General features: G+C 37.3%; 1 protein-coding gene and 1 long non-coding RNA gene across 9 annotated transcripts in view; one reads left to right on the top strand and one right to left on the bottom strand.

Annotated features, from left to right (window-relative positions):
• Window positions 1-27,840, bottom strand: part of LOC120099203 (uncharacterized) — a 139,456-nt gene that overhangs the window by 68,060 nt on the left and 43,556 nt on the right. The window lies entirely within an intron of this gene.
• Actrt1 (actin-related protein T1) lies at window positions 8,397-9,750 on the top strand. The gene has a single exon (NM_001013961.1). The coding sequence runs from the start codon at window positions 8,514-8,516 to the stop codon at window positions 9,642-9,644; it is 1,131 nt and encodes a 376-aa protein (NP_001013983.1). The 5' UTR covers window positions 8,397-8,513; the 3' UTR covers window positions 9,645-9,750.

The raw sequence follows: 27,840 nt of genomic DNA on the forward strand, positions 1-27,840 counted from the left end.
AAAGTATGCCTCATTCTGAAAAGATAGACATTACTTAAGGGTATAGGTTTGGAAAAGCTACTGCAAGCAAAATGACCAAAAAAAAAAAAACCAACAAAAAAAAACAACAAAAACAAACAAACAAACAAACAAAAAAACCAAAAAGGCAAGCTAGTGTAGTTATTTTAAAAATTAAAAGACTAGACTTAAAAACAAAATTAATCAGAGATAGGGAAGAAAAACACATATTCATCAAAGGAAAAATACACCATGATGACATTTCAATTCTTAACGTCTATGCACCAAACACAAGGGCAACAAAGTTTATAAAAGAAACACTAGTACAGCTTAAATCACATATGGACCCTCATACAGTGATAACGAGAAAAGTCAATACCTCACACTCACCAGTGTACACGTCATAGAGATGATCACTCAAAAGATAAATGCTAAAGATAGCAGATAATATAAACTAAAAGAACCTCACAGGTATTTACAGAACTATTTATCCAAACACAAAAAAATATACCTTCTTCTCACTCAAAAAGCATGTATCAACAGTCAAAAGAAAATTGAAATAATTTCCTTCAGCCTATCAGACTTCCATTGATTAATGCTGTTACCATAACAACAGAAACAACAGAAAGCTTACAAACTCATAGACAAGGAACAATTATTACAGAATTAAAATGGGTCAAGACTGAAAGTAAAAAAAATTAAAAAACTTTCTAATATTCAATGAAAAGTATGCAGTGTACAGAAACTTATGAGACAACTAAATAGTACACATGAAAGTTCTAGAACTAAAATTAAAAATCGTACCCACAAGTTTGCAAAAAGTACTCAAACTCAGAGTTGAAATACAGATGCAGATACTCACAGTCAACTAGTAGACTGAGCCGAGGGACCCCAGTGGAAGAATTAGTGAAGTGACTGAAGGAGCTGAAGGGGATTGCAACCCCATAGGAAGAACAACAATATCAACAAACTGGACCACCCAGAACTCCCAGAGACTAAACCACCAACCAAAGAGTATACATAGAGTGATCCATGGCTCCAGATACATATGTATCAGAGGATGGCCTTATCTGACATCAGTGGGAGAGGAGGCCCTTGGTCCTGTGGAAAATTGATGTCCCAGCAAAGGCAGAGCAGTGAGGTGGGAGTGGGTGAGTGGATGGAGCAGTACCCTCATAGAGGCAAAGGGGAGGGGCAGAGGGAGGATGGGATGAAGGTCTTGTGGTGGGGTAACTGGGAAGGGAGTATATCACTTGAAAAGTACATAAAATGGTTAATAAAAAAACACTTTAGCATACATACTTCACAGAACACATAACAATGTGCAAAAGGGAAAGAAAATAATACAAAGAGTTAATGAAACAAAGAGTTGGATTTTTTTTGATCAAATGAATAAAATTGACAAAATAGTCAAATTAAGTAAAATTCTAAGAAATGATACCAAATTACAAATTCAGAAAGGAAAATTGGACATAATAATATATACTGAGGAAATCTAGGGAATCATAAGGACATAGTTTAAAAGACTGTACTTGACCAAATTGAGAACTCTTTTAAAAATGGAGAATTTTCTCTATAGTTATCACTTACCAAAGTCAAATCAAGATTACTCAACCAATTAACATAGATATGTAAGCCCTAGTGAAATAGAGGCAGTCATTAAAATTGTCCAAACCAAATAAAGCCTGGGGTTAAATAGTTTTTAGCATAGAATTCTACCAGATATTTATAGAAACATTAATGCCAATACTCCTTAATTTTACTACAAAATAAAAAGAAAAGGAACATTTATCATTCATTGTATGAGGCCACAAATACCCTGATACCCAAACTAATTAAAAATCCCAAATTCTTCCTGAATAAGATAACCAAGACCAAAACATATAAATATAGTATGTATTCTGTTACATGTAGATATTAGTCATTAAATAAATGATAAACAAGCTTCAGGGGTCGGGTATAAAGAAAATAACTAACGGCTGCCCATAATTGTTCCTCAGAGAGGAAAATAGAATAGATGTTACAGGTGGACTGGGTTCAGGGTAGGGCAGGAACTAGAGGAAGTTGAAGGCCAGGAAGGAAAATTGAATTAAGGGAAGAAATAGGATCTAAAGCTAAAATTAAGGGGAATTTTAGAAGAATATTGCAGTTAAAGCTTCCTAAAGTCTATGAAGGAGATCCTTATGAAGTTTGCAAATAATTGGGAAGACAGAGTCCTAAATGATCATATCTTTTCACCAAATGAGGCTTCCAGTACCAGGACTGGGTTGATCCAATTGAATTGCTGGCCAAATGGGTCACCTATAAATCATCAAACAACCCAGAATGTTTCTAAGACAGTAGGTAGTTCTCCGCAAACTGAAAAAAAGGCCCCATCCTGGAGATACCTAAGCAACTCACTAAACAGGAACTAGGTTGAGCTCATGCCTCAATCTACATAGAACCTGCATCCTATATTTCAGTGTCTTGTGCCTCATACCTACATAGAACCTGCATCCTACATTCTAGTGCCTTTGTTACTGGAAGGTACTCTGCAGACTACCAAAATAGAGATAAAACACCAACCCAGGCACAAACCCTATGATCTACAATGTTATTCTGCCTGAAACTATGCAAAGGCAATTGTGACACAAAGTTTGTGGGAATAATCAAACAATCTAGATTGACTTGATGCCCATTCCATGAGATGGTATTCATACATAACACTAAGTGGGTGGCCACGAACCAAAGACTAGCTAGCCAGAAACCTAGGTAAAACCAAATATTACTGGTGTAAAAAAATAGCAGCAATAAAATTATTCCTAATGATATTCTTGACACCATCAGAGAAGCTTCCTCCTACAGGCTATACATAGATTCGAAATGAGACATTATATACAAAGAGATAGGCTTTGAATTGTCCAGCTCTAGATGGGATGTCTCTATAAAGGCCCTCACTTTGGAGCTCAGGGAATCCCAAAGAAGAGAAGACAGAGTTCAAGAGCCAGAGCAAATGGAGAATACCAGCAGTACAGGACCCCTAAATCAACTAAGCAAGGCTCATATGAACTCAGTGAGAATGAAGCAGCTTGCACAGGACTTGCACACTTCTGCAATAGGCCCTCTGCACATGTATTATAGTTTTCTATTTAGTATTTTTATGGGACTCCTAAGTGGTGAATGAGTGGATCTCAAATGATTGTGCTTTCTCTTGGAGCTCTTTTTTTCTGTTGATTTTCTTGTCTAACTTCAAAGTAATTTTTGTATCTTATATTTGTTTTTATGCTTTTCTGTCTTCTATAAGCCTGTTCCTTCCTGACGAGAGACAGAAGTGGATAAATCCAGATGTGAGGGAAGATAGGATTCAACTGGGATAAAGAAAGAGAATGTATTTTATAATCAGTATACAGTCTATGATATATGAATCTACTTTAAAAAAGGAGGGCAGAATCTGCCTACGTGTTAACTGATAAATGGATAATGAAAAATGTTTTCCATATCCAGGAATTCTGTTCAGTTGTGAAAATAATGAAATTTGCGAGTAAATACATAGAACTTAGAAAAAGTTATAAAGACTGAAGTAATCTATATCTAGATAAACAAACATAGCATGTTCTCTTTTATTGTTCCTAGCTTTATAGTATTAATTTATATACTTAACATAGAGTAAATTTGAAAGCCAGACTAGAAAGGGCATCTTAAGTGTCTAATACAATACAATAAAATGAAAGTCGGAAAACTATATAGTGAACATAGTAGCATGATTAAGAAAGGGGGAATATTCTGGTCAAAAATTAAAAAAGGTGGTAGAATAGTGTTTCCAGGGGAGGGTTAACAGTGATGAAATATATGAGGAAACCATGTAGAAACAAACTACTTTATAACCCAACACAAATATTGTGCAAAAATAATAGATAGGAAAAATTATAGCAGGAAAGTTTAAGGCAGAACTCAGGGAACCCTGAGGATGAGTGGGAAGATGAACTCAGGAGACAGAGGGATCAAAAATACCACAAGAAAATAGCCCACACAATCAATTGAGCAGGGCTCATAAGGGCTTACAGAAATTAAACTGACAATCAGGGAGTCTATATGGGCCTGAGTTATGTTGTCTACATATGTGTGGTGTAACTTAGTGCAGAACTCTTAACAGTGAGACTTCAAGATCTCTAACTCTTTTTTTCTGCTTCTGGAACACTTTGTCTTCCTTCTAAGTTCCATTATCCAACCTTGGTATGAGGATTTGTGCCTAGAATTACTGTAATTTGTTATGCTGTGCTTTATGTTTCTGGGAGGCCTGATCATTTCTAAAGGGAAAATGAGGTCGAGTGGATCAAGGAGAGAGGTGAGGTATAAGGAAGGAATAGGAGGAGTGAAGGGAGGGGAAACTATGGTCAGGGTGTAATATATGAGAAAATGATAAAAAATGAAAAATATTTATAATGAAAATACCCTGCATGTCTGGAAATTGTTTCTATGTTATACTTTATGAAGCAATAACCTTATTGGTGAAAGAAGGATATTGCTGTATAAGTTGTTAATAAACTTAGGTGTCCCCATAACAAGACAGGCTCTTCTCATCTCTTTGTTGCTGTTTAATTCCTGATGCTATAATAAATATCCCTAGAAAAATCCATTTGTGTGAGAAAGGAATGTATTTCAACTTACAATCCATCATATTAGAAAGTCACCATGGCAAAAAGTCAACATAGCTAGTCATATAATGCAGTCAGGAGCTTAGGGAAACAAACACATGCAGGCTTCCTTTATTGATTGCTTTCTCTTCTCTTATATAGTTCAGAACCAAGCAAAACAAATGGTACTGCTCACATTGGGCTGAATTTTCCCACATCCATTAACAAAGAAGATGAATCCCCACAGGTAAACTCATCCATACTCGATTAACAAGCTGTACCCAAAGCTGGAAGTGGTAATACATATCCTTTATCCCAGTACTAGAGAACAGAGGCTAGTGAAGCTCTGTGACTTTAAGTCCAACTTATTCTAGACAAAGTTCCATGACAGTCTCTGTGACATCATGATAACAAAATCTTTTTCTGGGTGACTCTAGACTGTGTCATCTGTCAATTATAGATATCTCCTAAGAAGAGCATAGAGTCTTGAATGCCCCTTTACCACCAATTCTAGAATTTTGCCTGGCTTGACATAACAATCTTTATGCAAGTAACCACAAGTTGTAATGATTTTACAAGTGCAACAGTCCTGCCCTATCCAGAGGACAGCATTTCACATTACTGAACACCTTATTTTTATTACATCATTTCTTATTCCTTTTCTGTAATAAGCCTTGTTCAGGTCACAGAGGAGGACTCTGATAAAAATTTAAGATTAAGGACTGATCATCACCTGTATAATTCTCTACATCAGCTTCTGATCATTGTTAAAAAAAGTTTGTTTGTTTGTTTTTCTGACAAAGGTTATGAGCAACCTAGGTCTGTGGGTATGAACGCATAGATTTAGAAAAGACTTTGACAACATGAATTTTTAACAAAATAATAAGCAGGTTCTAGTATAGGGCGTATGTCCCACTCAGCCATAGGCTCTTGTGATTTTAATCAAATATGATCAAAAGATAGTTGGTTATACCAAAAGAGGAATTATTCATTGTGTGTGGTCACTGGTAGACTGTACAATTCCTCTACAATTATGCTTGTGTGAGTAGTACTAATGGACATTTTTGTTTTACTAAAATAAGAAAAACAAAGAAGGTATCAATTTGTGCATTAGAGGAAGATCAAGAGGGACTTTAAGTGAATAATATGGGTGAACATTATAATATTTCATAGTATACATGTAAGGGATCCTCAATGAAAAATATAGTAATTTACAAAAACACCACTGACCATCACAGTTTCCAATCATAATTAGATGTTCAAACTCTGTTTATGATGATAAAATTAAGCTAGATCTTTCCTTCCTGGTGACTATGCTAATATTCATAGTTTTTATGGTCTATTGAGGCTATGAGTGGAAGAAACAGTCAATACTTATCCATTTGTGAACCCTATCAGGCAAGATGTGCCTGTTTTGCAATAGTGGCAAAAATGTTATGCCAGTAAACAGCTGTTCTCTGACTGGATATGAGTGGACTGCAGTGTTACACTAATTTGTAACCAACTCAAAACCATATGGATGTGGAATTCATAACCCCTGGGATTAGGAAACTTACTGTTTATTAAAGTAAACTGACACAGCATCAAACTGCTTTCAGAGTATCTTTGTTTCTACTATTAATGGTATTCTCTCTCTTTCCCAGGGAAGCCTGTTTTTGTGTTGAAATATTTTGAATGCAAAGATTCATGGATACTCAGTTGCTAAGAGTCAGTTATGGTTCAGTGCTTACCCATAACAAGGTATTTGCTTACCTCTAAGGTTACATTTCTACATATATGGAACTGAAGAGCAGATAGAAAGCATGCATAATCCAAAACATTGTGAGAATATCTACAAAATGTCAACTGTTGAGTATAACACAGACACTGCAACTTGAACTCACTTCATTTATGGTTACCTGCATTAGGACTGAGAAAGAAAGGGCTTGTCAAAATCAGACATCATTAGGCGTAGGGGAGTAGCACATAGAGGTCCTATCCCTGCATACTGAAATATCGGTTACTAAAAGCTTGTGGGAGTAGATGAGTCATTATTTTCAGTTGTGGCCATACTGGTGAGCCTATCAAGCACCAATGGAGAGTCTTAAATTCATGAAAACACACGCAAAACTAATAAAGAAAAAAGCCATTAATGTGGGAAGAAATCTATAGGAAAGAGGGAGAGTTGACAGAGATGGAATGGTGATAACAGAGGGTAGAAGGTGAGAGTAATTAAACTTGGTTATGAACATATATAAAATTGTCAGCAAAAATTCAATAAATAGAATACTATATGAATAGAATTAATTCACATAGAGTTTAAAAGGTTGAAGATGGTGGGTATTAGGGCATTTTAACTACAATAAAAACAATTACGTGTGTTATTATAGTTTTTGTTATTTAAACCACTATTTATTGAACTATGTGTGGTGATATACAGTTGCAGTCAGAGAACTTAGGTGGTAAGAAATAAGGTGATCAGAAGCTCAAGGCCGGGGTTGGGGATTTAGCTCAGTGGTAGAGCGCTTGCCTAGGAAGCGCAAGGCCCTGGGTTCGGTCCCCAGCTCCGGAAAAAAAAAAAAAACAAAAAAAAAAAAAAAAAACTTAAAAAAAAAAAAAGAAGCTCAAGGCCGCCCTTGGCTATGTGGTAATATTAAGGACAGAATGACCTACATGAGACTTTTTCAATAACAAAACAAAAAACTAGATAGATTACAAAGCATTTTCTAAATTACAAATACTTATGTATATGCAAACATATGTAAATATATGTATGCAAATATATATCAAATTTTATATGCTACACATATATGTGCATATACACATGTATATATTCAAGAATATATAACATATCCTGTATTCATATAGTATATACTTCTATATGTTTTAAAGTATTAGACATTATTATATACTATATAATATGTACAATACATAGTTCGTGAGCCATTGCCAACAATACTGTATATTATGTACCATATTATAAAATATACTAATTTTATATTGTCTAATACATATTCAGAAAATGTACATGTTGAAAGTATATTTTACTTTCATATTCATTGAAGAGAGATGGCTAGTGTCCTTCATACCTTCTGACTTCTATAGTCTTTTAGGAAAACATGGCCCACTGAATCACATGGGCTCAGAAAAAGAGAAATGGAAAGTACTGAGCCTGCATGGGTCTACACTAGGTCATCTGCCTATATGTTATAGCTGTTTGGTATTCTTGTAAACCTAACAGTGGGAGTGGGTGCATCTCTCATTCTTTTGCCTGCTCTAGAGACACTTTTCCTTTTATTGAGTTGTCATGTCCAGTCACAATATGAAACCTTTCACATTGTCTCACTTTATATTGTTTTGTCCAGGCTGGCAGTCATCAAGACATGCTTTTTTCTTAAAAGGAATTGAAGGAAGGGTAAATCTGGAGGAGAAGGAAGGTCGGGGGAAGCTAGGAGAAGTAGAGGGAGGAGAAACTGACTGGGACGTATTCTGTGAGAAAAAAAATATTTTTAATAAAAACACATAAAAAGAAACAATTAAAGACTTAATTCTGGAACATTCTACTTTAGTTTAGTGAGTTAAGCCTCTCACTTGAGCTCATAGGCTACTTACAAGATGTGATGTGAGGTGACATGTCTCTAATATTTCATCTCTCACCAAATGAAGTGTTGGCTCAGAGATCACCACCATCCTACATCTCTATTCTGAAGGCATACAGATATTGCCATGGCTACCATTATGACATAAGGAACAACTGTCCCTGAAAGTGTCTCTCAGTAGACTCTGGATCACCAGAAGGGGACAACATTCATGGGCTAAGGACCTGCTCCTCTGGTGGACTGGTAACAACTCAGGTACCTTTCATTCTTCTGAGTGGTCCAACTAAACATTCTATTGCTGGCATATAAAAGATCAAATCCAGACATGCTTAATACGGCTAGATTAGATAATCCTGCCGTGATATTTGACAATGGTTCTGGACTCTGTAAAGTTGGAATTTCAGGAGAGATTGTACCCCGTCATGTCATCAACTCTGTTGTTGGCCACCCAAAATTCAACATCCCATCTGCAAGATCCAATCGGAAAAGGTACTTTGTGGGAGAAGAAGCCCAGTGCATGTATGACGGTTTATACCTACACTATCCTATTGAGCGTGGACTGGTAACTAGATGGGATGACATGGAAAAACTGTGGAAGGACCTTTTTGAGTGGGAGTTAGGAGTGAAACCCAATGAACAGCCAGTTTTCATGACTGAACCTTCCTTGAACCCACGAGAAACCCGAGAGAAGACCACAGAAATAATGTTTGAGAAATTTAATGTACCTGCCTTGTACCTTTGCAACCATGCAGTAGGAGCCCTGTGTGCTTCTGCCTGTATCACGGGCCTGGTACTGGACAGTGGAGATGGGGTTACTTGCACTGTTCCAATCTACGAAGGCTACTCTCTTCCTCGTGCTATCACCAAGCTATACGTAGCAGGGAGAGATATCACAGAACACCTCACCCGACTCCTTCTTGCTAAAGGCTACACCTTCCCCTGCATCCTCAACAAAGCAGTGGTAGATGATATTAAAGAGAAGTTATGTACTGTCTCCTGGGGCTCTAAAGATTCAGAAAAGTGCTATCAGCGGTCCCTAAGTGAATACAAGCTGCCAGATGGGAATACCATCCAGATGAGTGACCACCTCTGCCAGGTGCCTGAAGTTCTTTTTACACCTGAACATCTAGGTATTCATGATTTAGGAATCTCAAAAATGGTCTGCAACAGCATCATGAAATGTGACACTGATATCCAGGAGAACCTGTTTGCCGAGATTGTGCTTTCTGGAGGGACCACACTGTTTCCTGGGCTTCAGGATAGACTCCTGAAAGAACTAGAAGTTCTGGCTTTTGAGGGAACCCCTATCAAGATCACAGCTTCTCCAGACAGATGCTATTCAGCTTGGATTGGTGGATCTGTCATGACATCCTTGACAACATTTAAGCAGATGTGGGTCACTGCTGAAGATTTCAAGGAGTACGGGGCATTTGTGGTGCAAAGAAAATGCTTTTAAGGACCACCAAACTCAGGGGACTCCTATAAATACCAGATGACAGGAGTATTGGTGGGGGTAATCATGCCATCATTCCTTGGCATTTAATAAAATAAAATTAAATCTGTCACTGATTCCGTGTTTTAATTATTTATGCCCCTAAAGTAATTTTTTAAATATTTATTTTATTTTATGTGTGTGCCCAAGTGGATGTTTATGCAGCACACACATGCAAGGAAGGGTCCTTAGAAGCCAGAAGACAGCATCAGATTCCTTATCCTTGGAGTTACTGGTGGTTGGGAGTAACCAATTTTGGATGCAGAGGGACAAACCCATGTCCTCTGCACTCAGCCTCTGAGTCATCTCTCCAGTTATCCATATTTGTTGTATTACATATGCCTTCCCTCTCTTATAGGTCTTTTAAATATGTTGTTTTCTCAGAAAGAGGATGTAAATTGTTCAAATAAGCATTTAGTAGGTGTGCAATAACAGGTTCTGGGACCTTATACTAGAAAGCTTGCTGATTAGCGTCCTATGAATCTGTTTCAAATTGCATTCTCATAAATCCTAGTTCTTAGTACATACAAAAAACAGTAAAGAGTGGAAATAAAGTAGAAGTAACAATAGCACCCTACACCTTCTTATGTATCAAATCAAGTTTTGAATTGATAGCTAATGTTTTAAGAAGTGAGGCAACTAAATAGGTGGGCTCATAAATTCCCATTAGCTTAAAGCTCCTTAAAAGATGCTCTATGCTCCCAGATGATCAGTTTTTGTTTTAGTTTCAAGGATATCGGTTTCCTCATTTTCATAAGGAGTAGAATGCTAGAAATATATAATATATTCCAATGAAGTAACTGTTGAATAAATTATAAACACTTATTTTCAGTAACTATGTATTTTCCACAAACATTATGGAGAGATGCAGTACAAAATCCACTTCTGTAAAGAAAACAATGAAATTTCTGCTATCATAAAAGGAAAAATTATATACATACAATTTTGCTTATTTTCATGTATAAATATAAATTAATACTTATTCCATATAAACATTTGGAGATAAGTTTAGAATGTATGAGTGTTCTAGTTTGCTTTCTGTTGTTGCGATAAAGAACTGAACAAACCAATTGGGGAAGTTAAGGGTTTATTACATCTTACAGGTTAGAATTCACATCAAGGAAAGACAAAGCAGTTCAAGATAGAAACACAGAGGAAAGAACTGAAGCATAGACCAAAGAATAACACTATTTAATGGCTTGCTCTGCCTGACCTGCTCAGCTATTTTCCTTATACAGTAGAAGACCACCTGCTCAAGAATGGTACTACCCACAGTCATCAGAGCTTTCTACCGGAATTAGCAATTAATAAAATGGCCCACCAACACAACTACGGCAATCTGATAGCAGCAATTCCTGAATTTAGGTTTCTTTTTCCTAGGTGAGTCAAGTGGCCAACTGAAGCTATGAGAGTAGGCATCATGAGTTACTAATTACTTTTGAATGGATTTTTAAAAGTACTGTGTAGTTTTTCCATTTTTAAGATTTTCTTCAGGTTAGCAGAACTAGGAACAAGTTTGTTCCCATGGATCAGGCATTAAATCCAAAAGCCACTGGTTACCCCCATAGCTTTCACCCCACTACTACATCCATGGACATGTTTCATATCAGTAGTTATAATAGCTCACAAGGTTTATGACAGAATAAGCTTGCTGAGAATTTTTCTCCTTCAGGAGCCTGTTTATTGCCTTCTGGTACTATGAAGAATTATCACCAGGAAGGAAGTTCATGGGTTAGTGCCAACTTTATTTCTCCCTGTGCTATTTATATGGTGCCCTCAGCAGTAAAGTTTAACATCAAGATCAGCTACACAACCAAGAGTAAATATCTACAACAGCTTGTACTGATAGATAGGAACTAATTTATTACTTTGCTAAATGAACATACTATTAAATAAAAAGACTTCTAAATGCATATCATTATATGCATATATTACTCCTCTCATTTCTTAAAGAAAATACATTTTATAGTAAACAATGGCTAATACAGAGACACAGAACTGGTGGAGGTATAGTAAATAAGTGACTATAGAGTACTCAGCCCTAATTAACACATCTTTGTAACACCTTCTACACCTAAGGATCATAAAGCATCTCAAATGAAGAAATGAAATTATTCTAGGATCTAAAAAACAGGGAGAGTTACTGTGAAAAAATGTCTTCTGGAAAGTACAACCATACCATTGAACTCAAAACAAGCTATTGTTATCTGCACAAGATCAAGCTGATAAACATTCCGTTGTAGGTAGGGTAAGAGGTTAGGAGGACCTATCCTTAGGTCAAAGAAAATGACAGTTGATATCTACTGGTGGGATGTTAGTTTTCCTCAGGAGTATGGCGTTGGCTATACTCCAGTGAATGACTGTCCACCTGCTAGTATATGGGTATTACCATCTGGACTCAGTATGTTATTGAAAATATAAGAGCACATGGAAACTGTGAGAAATTATGGAAGAGGCAGATTTTAAGGGATGATAGGAGTAGATAACAGCCAGTAATACCTTGACCCCAAGGAGTACTGACAAATCTAAGCTCCCAGGTTTCCATCTGCACCCAGGAGCTGACCCTGTGACACAGCACTCTGTACCCCAATCCCACCCTGAGATGACTTGTCCTCCAGGAGTGCTGACACACCTAAGCTAACAGGCTCACAGAAGGTACAAGATCTAGTCAGAGACAGCAAGGCCTGCTAATATCAGAGATAAGCAGATGGCTAGAGGCAAGTGCAAGAACATAAGCAAGAGAAACCAATGCTATTTGGCATCATCAGAACGAGTTTTTTCACCACACCAGGCCCTGGATACAACAACACACCTGAAAAGCAAGATTCTAATCTAAAATCACATCTCATGATGATGATAGAGGATTTTAAGGACTGAAGGAGCTAAAGGAGTTTGCGACCCCATAGGAAGAACAACAATATCCAACAACTAGCTTCCCTCCCAAAGCTTCCAGGGTTTAAACCACCAGAGAAAGAGTACACATGGAGGAACTCATGGCTTTAGCTGGATATGTAGTAGAGAACTGCCTTATCAGGAATCACTGTGAGGGGAGCCTCTTGGTCCTATGAAGGCTTGATGACCCAGGGTAGTAGAATGCTTAGGGCACTGAGGCATGAGTGGTTGGGCAGTTGGGGACGCACCCTCAGAGAAGCAGGGGACAGGGAGGGGATAGGGAGTTTTTGGAGGAGAAACTGGGAAGAGGTTAACCTTTGAAACGTATTTTATTTTACTTTACATTAATCATTCCATTCATTTATATCTAAAAATGATATACTACTCCCCAGATACCTCCTCCACCACCCACCCCTCCCAAGATATCCCACTTCACAGTTAATCCTCCACCATCCCCCATATCATATCCGCTCACCCCCTCCCCTCAGCCAATATGAGAGTGCTCCCCAACCCACCCACACTCTCCTGCATCCCCCTACACTTGGGCATCAAGTCTTCTTAGGACCAAGGGCCTCCCTTGCTCTCAGGCAAGGCCATCCTCTTCTACACATGTATCTGGAGCCATAGGTCCCTCCAGGTACACTTCTTGTTTGGTGGTCGAGACTATGGGAGAACTGGGTGTCCAGGCCAGCTTATGTTGTTCTTCCAATGGAGTTGCAGTTCCCCTCTGCTCCTCCAGTCCTTCCTCCAGCTCCTCTACCTGTTTCCATGATCTCAGTCTAATGGGTGGCTCCAAGCATCCACATCTGCATTGTTAAGTTTTTAGCCAGGCTTCCTCTGGAACTACCACACTAAGTTCCTGTCAGCAAGCTCTTGTTGACCACAGCAACAGTGTTGGGCTTGTTGTTTGCAGACCTGATGGTTACCCAGGTGGAACAGTCACTGGTTGACCCTTCCTTCAGTCTCTGTTCATTTTTAGTCTCTGTTCTTCCTTTGAACAGGAACATTTATGGGTTAAAAACTTTGAGATGGAAAGGAGGCCCCATCCCTCAACCAGGGACCATGCCTATCTAATGGAGTTGGTGTCAACAAGTTCTACCTATCCCTTCTCTGTGCATTTTGGCTAAAGGCACCCCCATTGAATTCTGGGAACTTCATGTTTCCATGGTGTCTGGGACACTCTGGTGGCTATGCCCAGTTCTTCATCAACCCTGCTTCATATTTTTGTTCGATTTTCTGACCCTTTGTAACTCACATCTCCTGCAGTTCCTGATACTGCCACACTTATTTCATCCCCTCATTTCTGCTTCCTGGTAAACCTTTCCCTCCACCTTCCTTAATCGTCCTTTACACCCCTCAATTCAGGACTGAAGCATCCACAACCTGGTCTCCCTTCCTTCTACACTTCTTATGGTCTGTGGGTTGTACTATGGGCATTGTCAGCTTTTGGGCTAATATCCACTTATTAGTGCGTACATACTATGTGTGTTCTTTTGTGTCTGGGTTGCATCACTCAGGTTGATATTTTATAGATCCATCCATTTGCCCAATAATTTCATGAAGTCATTGTTTTTAGTAGCTGAGTAGTATATCATTGTGTATATGTACCACATTTTCTGTAACCATTCCTCTATTGAAGGACATCTGAGTTCTTTCCAGCTTCCGACTATTATAAATAAGGCTGTTATGAACATAGTGGAGAATGTGTTCTTGTTATATGTTGGAGAATCAATTGGGTGTATGCCCAGGAGTGGTATAGCTGGGTCCTCAGGTAGTAAGGTAGTACTATGTCCAATTTTCTAAGGAATCACCAGACTGATTTATGAAATGGTTTTACAAGCTTTCAGCCCCACCAGCAATGGAGGAATGTTCCTCTTTCTCCACATCCTCACCAATATTTGCTGTCACGTGCATTTTTGATCTTACACATTCTGACTGGTGTGAGTTGAACTCTCAGGGTTGTGTTGATTTACCTTCTCCTGATGACTAAGGATGTTGAATTTTTGTTTGTTTGTTTTTTAGGAACTTTTCGGCCATTGGAGATTCCTAGGTTGAGAATTCTCTATTTATCTCTTTACGTTTCAATAGGGACATTTGGTTCTCTGGAATCTACCTTCTTAAGTTTTTATATAGTTTTGATATGAGCCCCCATCAGATGTAGAGTTGGTAAACAACTTTTCTCAATGTGTGGTTTGCCATTTTGTCTTAATGACAGTATCCTTTGCTTTACATGAGCTTTTCAATTGTATGAGGATCCATTTGTAGATTGTTGCTCTTAAAGCATTAGCCATAAGTGTTCTGTTCAGGAAGTTTTTCCCTGTACCCAATTATTCTAGGCTCTTCAGCACTAAACTTCTATTAGATTAAGTGTATTGGGTTTTATGTGGAGGTCCTTGTTCCACTTGGCCATGAGGTTTGTATAATTTGCATCCGTCTACATGCAAACCACCAGTTGAACAAGCACCATTTGTTGAAATATTGTCTGTTTTTCACTGGGAGGTTTTAGCTTCATTGCCAAATTCAAGTGACTATAGGTGTGGTGGTTCATTTCTATGTCTTCAATTCCATTACATTTATCTACTTGCCTTTTCCTGTAACAATACCAAGGCGCTTTTTTGATTACTGCTCTATATTATATCTTGAAGTCAGGGATGGTGATTCTCCCAGAAGACCTTTCATTGTTGAGAATAGTTTACCATATCCTAGATTATTTGTTATTCCAGAAGAATTTGAGAATTGTTCTTTCTAAGTCCATGAAGAATTGAGTTGGAATTTTGATGGGCATTGCATTGAATCTGTAGATTGCTTTTGGAAAAATGACCATTTTTACTATATTAATCCTGCAGGTCCATGAGCATAGTAGATCTTTCCATCTTCTGAAGTCTACTTTGACTACTTTCTTCAGAGATTTGAAGTTCTTGTCATACAGATCTTTCATTTGCTTGGTTAGAATCCCACCAAGATATATTATTTGTGACTATTGTGAAGAGTGTTGTTTCCCTAATGTCTTTCTCAGACTTTTTATCCCTTTAGTAAATAATGGTTACTGATTTGAGTTTATTTTATATACAGCCACTTTGCTGAAGTAGTTTATCAGCTATGTAGGAGCTTTCTGGTAGAATTTTTTGGGTAACTTATGCATAATATCATAATATCTGCAAATAGTGGTATCTCAACTTCCACCCTTCCAATTTGTATCTCTTTGATCAATTTTTGTTGTCTAATTGCTCTGGCTAGAAATTTGAATACTATACTAGAGTGTGGGTAGACTTGTCTTGTCCTTGATTTTAATGGGGTTGTTTTGAGTTTATCAATTATGTAATTTGATATTGGCTACTGGTTTGCTGTATATGGCTTTTATTATATATGTACATGCATCTTGAATTCCTGATACATTTAACATCGGTGGGTGTTGTATTTTGTGAAAAGCTTTTCAGCATCTAATGAGATGGTCATGTGTTTTTTTCTTTGAGTTTGTTTATATAGTGGACTACATTGATAGATTTCCATATATTGAACCACTCCTCCATTCTTGGAATGAAGCCTATTTGATGATGCTGGATGATCATTTTGATGTTTTCTTGGATTCAATTTGCAGAAATTTTATTAAGCATTTTTCTATCAATATTCATAAGGGAAATTAGTCTTTAGTTCTCTTCGATGGATCTTTTTTGTGGTTATCAGTGTAACAGTGGCTTCATAGAAAGAATCAGTTGGTGCTCCTTTTATTTCTATTTTATGGAATAGATTGAATAATATTGGTATTACATCTTCTTTGAAGGTGATAGAATTCTTCAGCAAAACCTTTGGCCCCTCGGCATTATTGGTTGTAAGACTTCCAATAACTACTTCTATTTCCTTGGGCATATGGAAATGTTTAGATGGTTTATCTGATCCTGATTATCTTTGGTACATGGTATTAGTCTAGGAAATCATCCATTTCATCCAGATTTACCATTTATGTTGAGTATAGGCTTTTGGAGAATGATATGATGATATTTTGAATTTTCTCAGTTTCTGTTGTTTTGTCTCCATTTTCATTCCTGATTTTGTTAGATCTTTGTATAGATCTTTTTGTTAATATTTGGATGATTTCATCCCTGAGTTTGATTATTTTCTCCTATATATTACTCTTGCGTGTATTTGCTTCTTTTTGTTCTAGAGCCATCAGACAAGTGCTAAGCTGATAATGTATGATCTCTCCCATTTAATTATTGCAGCACTCAGAGCTATGTGTTTTCCCTTTAGCACACTTGCATATGTTTTGGTTTTGTTTTCATTGAATTCTAAAAAGTTTTTAATTTCTTTATTTATTCCCAGACCAAGTTATCATTAAATACATAGTTGTTCAACTTCCCTGTGTATGTGGGCTTTCTGCTGTTTTTCTTGCTCTTGAAGACCAGTCTTAGCCTGTGATGGTCCAATAAAATACATGGGATTATTTCAATGTTCTTGTATCTTGTTTGTTTTGAGTCTGTGTATTTGGTAAATTTTTGGGAAGGAACCATGAGGTACTGAGAAGAAAATATAACCTTTTTTTAGGATGAAATGTTCTGTAGATATATGTTAAAACAATTTGGTTCATAACATCTTTTGGCTTCACTGTGTCTCTGATTGAAAGTCTATTTTGTTGGATATTAGATGGGCTAATCCAGCTGTCTCTTGGGGCCATCTGTTCAGAAAATTTTTTCCATCTTTTAATTTTGAGGTAATGTCTCTCTTTGACACTGAGCTGTGTGTTTCCTGTATGCAGCAAAATGGTGGATCCTGTTTACATATCCAGACTGTTAGCCTATGTCTTTTTATTAGGAAATTGAGTTGATTGATGATAAGAGATGTTAAGGAATAGTGATTGATTCCTGTTATTTTTATTGTTACAGGTGGAATCATGTTTGTGTGTTTCTCTTCTTTTGGGTGTGTTGTGCTTTTTCTTGGGTGTAGTTTTTCTCCTTGTGTTGAACTTTTCCTTCTATTATCCTCTGTGGGGCTGGATTTTGTTTCTCCATCAACATTAATTGAGAGTTTTGCTGGATATACTAGCCTGGGCTGATGTTTGTGTTCTCTTAGAGTCTGTATGAAATTTCTCCAGAATCTGACTTTTACAGTCTTTTTTGAGATGACTGGTGTAATTCTGATAGGTCTGCCGTTATATCTTCTGTGACCTTCTCTGCTTACTGCTTCCAATATTGTTTCTTTGTTTTATGTATTTGGTGTTTTAATTATTATGTATCTAGAGGAATTTCTTTTCTTGTCCAGACCGATTTGTGTTCTGTAGGCTTCTTGTATGTTTATGGGCATTTCTTTCTTTAGGTTATGAATATTTTTTCTATAATTTTGCTGAAGATGTTTGTCAATCCTCTCTCTCTTCTATACCTCTTAGTCTCAGGTTCAGTCTTTTCATTGTCTTCAAATTCTTGAATGTTTTGGGATTGGAACTTTTTGCTTTCTGTATTTTGCTTGACAGTCCAGACTGATTTGTGTTCTGTAGGCTTCTTGTATGTTTATGGGCATTTCTTTCTTTAGGTTATGAATATTTTTCTATAATTTTGCTGAAGGTGTTTGTCAATCCTCTCTCTCTTCTATACCTCTTAGTCTCAGGTTCAGTCTTTTCATTGTCTTCGAGTTCTTGAATGTTTTGGGATTGGAACTTTTTGCTTTCTGTATTTTGCTTGACAGTTGTGTTTATATCTTCTATTCTATATTCTGCCACTGAGATTCTTTCTTCTATCTCTTATATTCTGTTGGTGATGCTGGCATCTATGACTCTGTTCTCTTTTCTCTTTCCTAGGTTTTCCATCTTCAGGGCTTTCTCCATTTGAGTTTTCTTTAATGATTCTATTTAATTTTTTTATCCTGAATGGTTTTATTCAATTCCTTCACCTTTTTGATAGTGTTTCCTATATTTCTTTAAAAGATTTATGTATTTATTCTTTAAGAGCTACTACTTGTTTACCTTTGTTCTCTTGTATTTCTTTAAGGGTGTTATTTATGTCCTTTTCTTTTTTCATATTTTTTCTTTAATTGGCTATTTCATTTATTTACATTTCAAATGTTGAGTTACATTTTGATTTGCCAGGTATTCTAAAGCATTCAAGCATCCTAGTACACCAGTCATTGGATTGAGTTTGTGGATTGCTATGGAAGAGTTAAGGAAAGGATTGACGGAGCTGAAGAGAATGGCAACCCTATTGGAAATACATCAGTATTGACTAACCTGGACACCGAACTACCAGAGACTAAGCCACCAAATAAAGAGCATGCATGGGCTAGTCCATGGCCCATCACATAGGTAGCAGAGGACTGCCTTATCTGGCCACAGTGGGAGAAGATGTGTCTATTTTGTAGAGACTTGATGCACCAGGGAAGAGGGATGTGGGAGGGGACGAAGTGGTGGTGGTTGAAAGTGGGTGGTTGGGGAAACAGCCTCTCAGAAGCAAAGGGGAAGGAGAGGAGTAAAGAACTCTGGGAGGCAGGACTGGGAATGGGGCAACATATGGAATGTAAATAAATAAAATAATGTAATAGACAAAAAAAAACCACAAGAAATAAGACACCAAAAAATCCCCAAATATAAAATGGGATACACAAAAGATGCCCCAATGTATAACAAATACACATACTCCACTATGTTCATAGCAGCCATATTTATAATAGCCAGAAGCTGGAAAGAGCCCAGATGCCCTACAACAGAGGAATGGATACAGAAAATGTGGTACTCTACACAATGGAGTATTACTCAGCTATCAAAAATAATGACTTTATGAAACACATAGGCAAATGAATGGAACTGGAAAATATCATCCTGAGTGAGGTAACCCAATCACAGAAAAACACACATGATATGCAGTCATTGATAAGTGGATATTAGACAAATGCTTGAATTACCCTAGATGCACATGAAACTCAAGAAGGATGACCCAAATGTGAATGCTTCAAACCTTCTTTAAAAGGGGAACAAGAATAGCCTTGGGAGGGAATAGGGAGGCAATGTTTAGAACAAAGGCAGAAGGAACGCCCATTCAGAGCCTGCCCCACATGTGGCCCATACATATACACCCACCAAACTAGATAAGATGGATGAAGCAAAGAAGTGCAGGCTGACAGGAACCGGATGTAGATCTATCCTGAGAGACACAGCCAGAATATGGCAAATACATAGGCGAATGCCAGCAGCAAACCACTGAACTGAGATCTGGACCCCCGTTGAAGGAATTAGAGAAAGGACTGAAAGAACTTGAAGGGGTTTGAGACCCCATATGAACAACAATGCCAACCAATCAGAGCTTCCAGGGACTAAGCCACTACCCAAAGATTATTCATGGACTGACCCTGGGCTCCAACCGCCTATGTAACAATGAATAGCCTATTAAGAGCACCAGTGGAAGGGGAAGTCCTTGGTCCTGCCAAGACTGAAATCCCAGTGAACGTGATTGCTGGGGGGAAGGCAGTAATGGGGGGAGGATGGGGAGGGGAACACTCATATAGAAGAGGGATGGGAGCGGTTAGGGGGATGTTGGCCTGGTAACTGGGAAAGGGAATAACAATTGAAATATAAATAAGAAATACCCAAGTTAATAAAGATGGAGGAAAAAAATAAAATGGGGTACAGAACTAAACAGAGAATTCTCAACAAAGGAAACTCAAATGGCCTAGAAGCACTTTAAAACTATTCAAAATCCTTAGTTTTCAGGGAAATGAAAACCAAAGCAACTCTTGAAATCCCATCTTATATCCACCATAATGGCTAAGACCAAAGTCTCAAAGGACAGTAAGTACATGCAGGTGAGGATGTGGAGAAAGGTTAAAACTCCTCTATTTCTGGTGGGATTGCTAACTTGTACAACCACTCTTGAAATCAATTTGGCAGTTTCTTAGAATATTGGGCATTGTTCTACCTCAAGACCCAGTTATACCTCTCCTGGGCACATCCCCAAATGATGCTCCATCATCCCACAAGGATACTTGTTCAACTATGTTCATAGCAGCTTTATTCAAAATAGCCACAAACTAGAAGCAACCTAGATTTTTCTCAACTGAAGAATGGATAGAGAATGTGTAATATATCTACACAATGAATACTATTCAGCTCATAAAATGTATGATACCAAGAAATTTTCAGGCAAATGGATGACACAAGAAAATATCATCTTAGATGAGGTAATCCAGACCCAAAAGGACATGCATGGTATATACTTAGTGATAAGTGGACATTAGTCATAAACTACAGGATAATAAAGACCCAAATAAGCCAAATAACAAAACATAAGGGAAGATGGTTGAATCTTTCTCAGATGTGGAAACAAAATAGAAATCTTAGGTCAATGGGAGGAAGGAACTGAGTGGAAGAAAGAATGCATAGAGAGTTAGAAGGGAGAGGTATCATATTTAAAGAGAGCAGGGGAGAGAGAAGGGACATCAGCTAGTGGAGGGGACAATCTCTAGGATGTACTAGAGACCTGGGATTGGGAGAGGCCCCAGAGGTTCTAAAGGGGAAACTCTAGGTGAGATTCCTAGCAATGGGGGATATAGATCCTAAATTAACCACTTCCTGTAGGCAGTCATGAGTCCCAGTGGAAAGAGAAAGAGAAATACCATTCACAAAGCCTTCAACCCAAATGTAGCCTGCCTACAAGATGTGCAGGGACAAAGATAGAGCAGAGATGGAGGGATTGGCCATGCAATCACTGGTCCAAATTGAGACCTATCCCATGGGTAAGAACCAATCCTTGACTTTGATAATGATAATCTATTATTCTTGCAGACAGGAGACTAGCATAACTGTCCTCTAAGAGGTTCCACCTAACACTCAATGGAAAGAGGTACAGAGATTCATACCTAAAAAGTGGGGGGCAGATGTTGAAACTCATAGATACTTCCCCTTCTGAAGGGAGTAGGGGGAGGACTTACATTAGGGTGTACTGGGGAGTAGAGAGGAAGGGTTGATATTTGGTTGCAAATAGAATAAATCAACTAATTAATATAAAACTATGTATTAACAAGATAAGAATTATAACTTTGGAAAACAGCTATTTTTCCATTGTTGGTGTGCTATAATGTATTGAATCATTGTATAAGCATCATTAAACAGACATTATGCTATGTTATTTTTATAAAACATGATAATTAAAAAGCAACTATGCCTTTATAATTTATAATTATACATTTTGTATACATGCCTTCATTTTACCCATATCAATTTTAGTAGTTTTAATAAAGACTATATACATGAAACTTTAAACTATTTGCTGTCTGTATCTTTAAGAGATGTTCATCCAACGTGGTTCTGATACAAAACAGTTAAGAATCCATACTTAAATATGAGCAGTTCATTAAGTCAAAATACACATATGCAGGTGGGTAGAAGGGTATTAAGAATTTTTTATTTTATATACAATTTCTACTTGTTATAACATATTACTCTTTTGGTAATATGAAATTATAATTTTTAAATATTGAATATGTAAAAGAAAAATAAACACATTTCAAATAATCATTGTATCTTATGTTGAATAAAAGTGGTGAACAAAACTTTACAAATGAGAGAGTATGCTTTCATGATTCTTTTTTTTTTTTATTAACTTGAGTATTTCTTATATACATTTCGAGTGTTATTCCCTTTCCCGGTTTCCGGGCAAACATCCCCCTCCCCCCTCCCCTTCCTTATGGGTGTTCCCCTCCCAACCCTCCCCCCATTGCCGCCCTCCCCCCATAGACTAGTTCACTGGGGGTTCAGTCTTAGCAGGACCCAGGGCTTCCCCTTCCACTGGTGCTCTTACTAGGATATTCATTGCTACCTATGGGGTCAGAGTCCAGGGTCAGTCCATGTATAGTATTTAGGTAGTGGATTAGTCCCTGGAAGCTCTGGTTGCTTTCATGATTCTTAATGTAGTTTATACTTTGGACATGTATGCATATTATATTTAACTGTCTATAACTAAATTGAAATTGAAAATATAAATAATAAAACTAAAGAACATAAAACAAAAGTAACAATAAAAACAAAATAAAATTTGAAATGGCATTTATAATGACATCTTACATTACTGTAAGGAATTATTGGTACAGAAATTTTATGAAGATTTTGAAATAATTTTGAAAATTATGAAAGAAACAAGGAAACTTTAAATCTGCCTTGATTTTTAATACATTCATTCCAAATTATGAAGGTATTTAACCTACAAAATAATCTGTAATCTAATAAATTCTAATTATAATGTAAATAATATAGGAGAAAATTATCTTAACATTTACTTCTCTAAGATCACACATAAGACTATTCAATACCATGCAGAAATGAAACTGTGATATTGAAGCTGATATAGGATATTAAAAGTCATTATAATTAAGATACTGGGATAATGACTGAAGAGGAGATAAACAGATGTATATTAACATAAAATTATTCCAGAAATGAAAACAGAGCTACTGCAAACCTCTCAGAACAACGGGACAGTTAGAAAAGATGGAATGAGGTAGATGTCATAGCTAATACCTCTTGAGACTGATCTTTACTACAAAGGGATGGAAAAAATCTATGGTAATTTATGCAGGTGGAGATATTAGGAAAGGCCCAGTAGATGGAATTATGTTAATGAAGGAATATTTCAACTTTGAACTGTTTAATTGGGAAAAACCTTAGTATGAGAAGTGAATAAGCCCCTCACAGGCTGGCTCATTTGAATGTGAAATATGAAGGAGTTGGTGTCAATGTGAGTACTGCTGATGCAGAGGAGCATAGTATTATAACTACCCGTCCCTACTTAAGAAAAAGGTAGCAAAAATGAGACTATACGAGCAAAATTGTTTCTGGAGAAGTTAATTTGTACAAGCAAATTGGGTATAATTTGTTCATGTCCTATGATTAGTAAATGATTGACAACAATAGAGGAAGCATAAACATTACAAAGAAAGTTAGGCATGAAAGAGGTGATGTTTGATTAAGCTCATCGAACCAAATAAGACTGAGCTCACAGTAAAGTAACTGTATTCAGCAGGAACCATGGAACTGGCAGGATGAATCAGTAATTTCACTGAGCTCCATGTTAAAAGATGATATTTACCAGGTAGAGAAGACTCTAGATTTTAGAGTCTAGAAGATCTGAATGTTGTACTTTTCTTGAAATAGGGTTCCTACAGAACTAAAGCAATTGCAGGGGTATTTGAAAAGAAAAGAGCAGGTGTAAAGAAGTCTCTTTTTTGTGTGACTCAAAATCCAATGTGGAAAGATTTGTCTTGAGCCAGAGTTACGAAGTAAAAGATTGTGAAAGCCAAACCCAATATTTCTGTGCTTCTAATAAACATATAAATAATATAGTGGTATAGTTAAAATATCTTTACTTAGTTCAATGATCAGTTATGCCCCATGAGTGACTATACATTTTTCTCTTGTACAATGTAGATGGAAATTGTTTAACCCAGTCAGGTTGCTCATTGTTTCTGGATGCAGCTAATTGGCAATGAACACCATGACAGAGTTTTGGTATAGGATATGTCAAGTCCAAGGAGTTTCTGTGGGTATAATAGATGAGATCATGCCATCCACTTCCCTGTAACTAGACAATCTGAAACAATGAGAGTCAGCCCAGACCTAATTGTAGTACTACATGTGTGGCATAAATGTCAGCCCTGTGGCAGCAATTTGAGATAAAAAGCAAAATAGTTCATAGAAAATAAATATGGATGATAGATGGAGAACTTGTTAATGTAGTGTCTCCTATCCATGATTCTGAAAGGTCATTTGAAGGGTAATTTGATACAAATGTCGAAAAGTTTTCATACTGTACTGAACTTTACTAACATATCTTTAATAACACTTTTACTAGGTATGTCTCAGATGAATTAGCACTGGTAGAGTGAGTTAAGGATCTTTATATACTATCTTCGACTTGCAAAACTACTTAATTTAATAGTTATATAATGCTTGCTTCTTGAGCACTTTACAGATTTCAGATACCTGAATGCCATGAGTGCACGCACCTAAAGGAATATGGATGGAAAAACAGTTCAAATTGGTTCAGAGACCAGGGGCAACTGTGGTATCTTGGAATTTTAAAATTGGGTTCGTCACAGATGATGCACAACAAGACTACTAAACAACCAACAACCTTATCTAGAAACATTAGTAAAATGGTTAAAGAGTTGTAGCGAGCGGCTTTCTGATTAAATTTAAGTTCTGTCTCACAGGTAGAAATCACATGGGGTAGTTAACATAAGACGTAATAGCAGCCTGTGCCTTGTGGGGAGGGGAGAGGCCACAGGAAACAGAAAGAACCTGTTGATATTTTTGTTCAATAGATATCATCTGTCTGCCAAATTGCCTTCTAAATAATTCTACATCTATCATGAAATAGTTTTGCTGTTGCATTTAGTAAAAGAAACTTCTTTCCTCCTGTGGGTAGTAGGTATTGCAGAAATTCATAGTTTGTCAAACTGCTGAGAATAACTGTCTACTGAGTGTACTACTCTAATTGCAACACCCATTTACTGCCTTAAAAGCTCAAGGAATATCATGAAAGAATGGAGGGAAAGAATTTAAGATCCAAAGGAAGGTGATAGGGTATTATGAAATGATTCTTCTTGGCATGAAAAGGGTGTTGCCCTCTTGAACTACTGAAAATGATCATAGCACTATTTCTATACAAATGTATAGAAAATGCCTATTCTCAGGACCCCCGTTGAAGGAATCAGAGAAAGAACTGGAAGATCTTGAAGGGGCTCGAGACCCCATATGTACAACAATGCTAAGCAACCAGAGCTTCCAGGGACCAAGCCACTACCTAAAGACTATACATGGACTGACCCTGGACTCTGACCTCATAGGTAGCAATGAATATCCTAGTAAGAGCACCAGTGGAAGGAGAAGCCCTGGGTCCTGCTAAGACTGAACCCACAGTGAACTAGACTGGTGGGGGGAGGGCGGCAATGGGGGGAGGGTGGGGAGGGGAACACCCATAAGGAAGGGGAGGGGGGAGGGGGATGTTTGCCCGGATACCGGGAAAGGGAATAACACTCGAAATGTATATAAGAAATACTCAAGTTAATAAAAAAAAAAAAGAAGAAGACCAGAAAAAAAAATAAAAAAAAAGAAAATGCCTATTCTCACTAGATAAGGAGTAAGGAAATTTGGGCCGTCATTGATTATATATATATATGTGTGTGTGTGTGTGTGTGTATACATATATATATATATATATATATATATATATATATATATATATAACATGTATGTGTAATAAGTAAATATTATCACATATGACACATATATCCTATATCTTCATATATACCATATATCATGTCATACATCTTACAGCATATAACATATAACATACAGGATATTGCATATAGCATATATACTATACATTGTATGTTATATGCAGCCTAGCAACAAAACTTTAGATGTTTGTTTAGCATGGATCTTTACCAATCCTACAACAGATAGAGGCCTTATATCCAAAATATACAAAGAACTCAAGAAGTTAGACCGCAGGGAAACAAATAACCCTATTAAAAATGGGGTTCAGAGCTAAACAAAGAATTCACAGCTGAGGAATGCCGAATGGCTGAGAAACACCTAAAGAAATGTTCAACATCTTTAGTCATAAGGGAAATGCAAATCAAAACAACCCTGAGATTTCACCTCACACCAGTGAGAATGGCTAAGATCAAAAACTCAGGTGACAGCAGATGCTGGCGAGGATGTGGAGAAAGAGGAACACTCCTCCATTGTTGGTGAGATTGCAGACTGGTAAAACCATTCTGGAAATCAGTCTGGAGGTTCCTCAGAAAATTGGACATTGAACTGCCTGAGGATCCAGCTATACCTCTCTTGGGCATATACCCAAAAGATGCCTCAACATATAAAAGAGACACATGCTCCACTATGTTCATCGCAGCCTTATTTATAATAGCCAGAAACTGGAAAGAACCCAGATGCCCTTCAACAGAAGAATGGATACAGAAAATGTGGTACATCTACACAATGGAATATTACTCAGCTATCAAAAACAACGAGTTTATGAAATTCGTAGGCAGATGGTTGGAACTGGAAAATATCATCCTGAGTGAGCTAACCCAATCACAGAAAGACATACATGGTATGCACTCATTGATAAGTGGCTAATAGCCCAAATGCTTGAATTACCCTAGATCCCTAGAACAAACGAAACTCAAGACGGATGATCAAAATGTGAATGCTTCACTCCTTCTTTAAATGAGGAAAAAGAATACCCTTGGCAGGGAAGGGAGAGGCAAAGATTAAAACAGAGACTGAAGGAACACCCATTCAGAGCCTGCCCCACATGTGGCCCATACATATACAGCCACCCAATTAGACAAGATGGATGAAGCAAAGAAGTGCAGACCGACAGGAGCCGGATGTAGATCTCTCCTGAGAGACACAGCCAGAATACAGCAAATACAGAGGCGAATGCCAGCAGCAAACCACTGAACTGAGAATAGGTCCCCTATTGAAGGAATCAGAGAATGAACTGGAAGAGCTTGAAGGGGCTCGAGACCCCAAAAGTACAACAATGCCAAGCAATCAGAGCTTCGAGGGACTAAGCCACTACCTAAAGACTATACATGGACTGACCCTGGACTCTGACCCCATAGGTAGCAATGAATATCCTAGTAAGAGCACCAGTGGAAGGGGAAGCCCTGGGTCCTGCTAAGACTGAACCCCCAGTGAACTAGTCTATGGGGGGAGGGCGGCAATGGGGGGAGGGTTGGGAGGGGAACACCCATAAGGAAGGGGAGGGGGGAGGGTGATGTTTGCCCGGAAACCGGGAAAGGGAATAACTCTCGAAATGTATATAAGAAATACTCAAGTTAATAAAAAAAAAAAAAGAAATACTCAAGTCAATAAAAAAAAAGAATGAAAAAAAAAGAAACCAAAAAAAAAAAATAAATAAAAAAATAAAAATAAAAAAAAAAGAAAATGCCTAATCTCACTAGGTAAGGAGTAAGGAAATTTGGGCCGTCATTGATTATATATATATGTGTGTGTGTGTGTGTGTGTGTGTGTGTGTGTGTGTACATATATATATATATATATATATATATAACATGTATTTGTAATAAGTAAATATTATCACATATGACATATATATCCTATATCTTCATATATACCATATATCATGTCATACATCTTACAGCATATAACATATAACATACAGGATATTGCATATAGCATATATATATACATTGTATGTTATATGCAGCCTAGCAACAAAACTTTAGATGTTTGTTTAGCATGGAGTAAAGAACTGTA

The sequence above is a fragment of the Rattus norvegicus genome, chromosome X (genome assembly GCF_036323735.1).
Source record: "Rattus norvegicus strain BN/NHsdMcwi chromosome X, GRCr8, whole genome shotgun sequence".
NCBI lineage: Eukaryota > Metazoa > Chordata > Mammalia > Rodentia > Muridae > Rattus > Rattus norvegicus.

What these genes read in the sequence shown, in the direction of transcription:
- Actrt1 (NM_001013961.1), top strand. Translation starts at nt 8,514, where the DNA reads ATGCTTAATACGGCTAGATTAGATAATCCTGCCGTGATATTTGACAAT.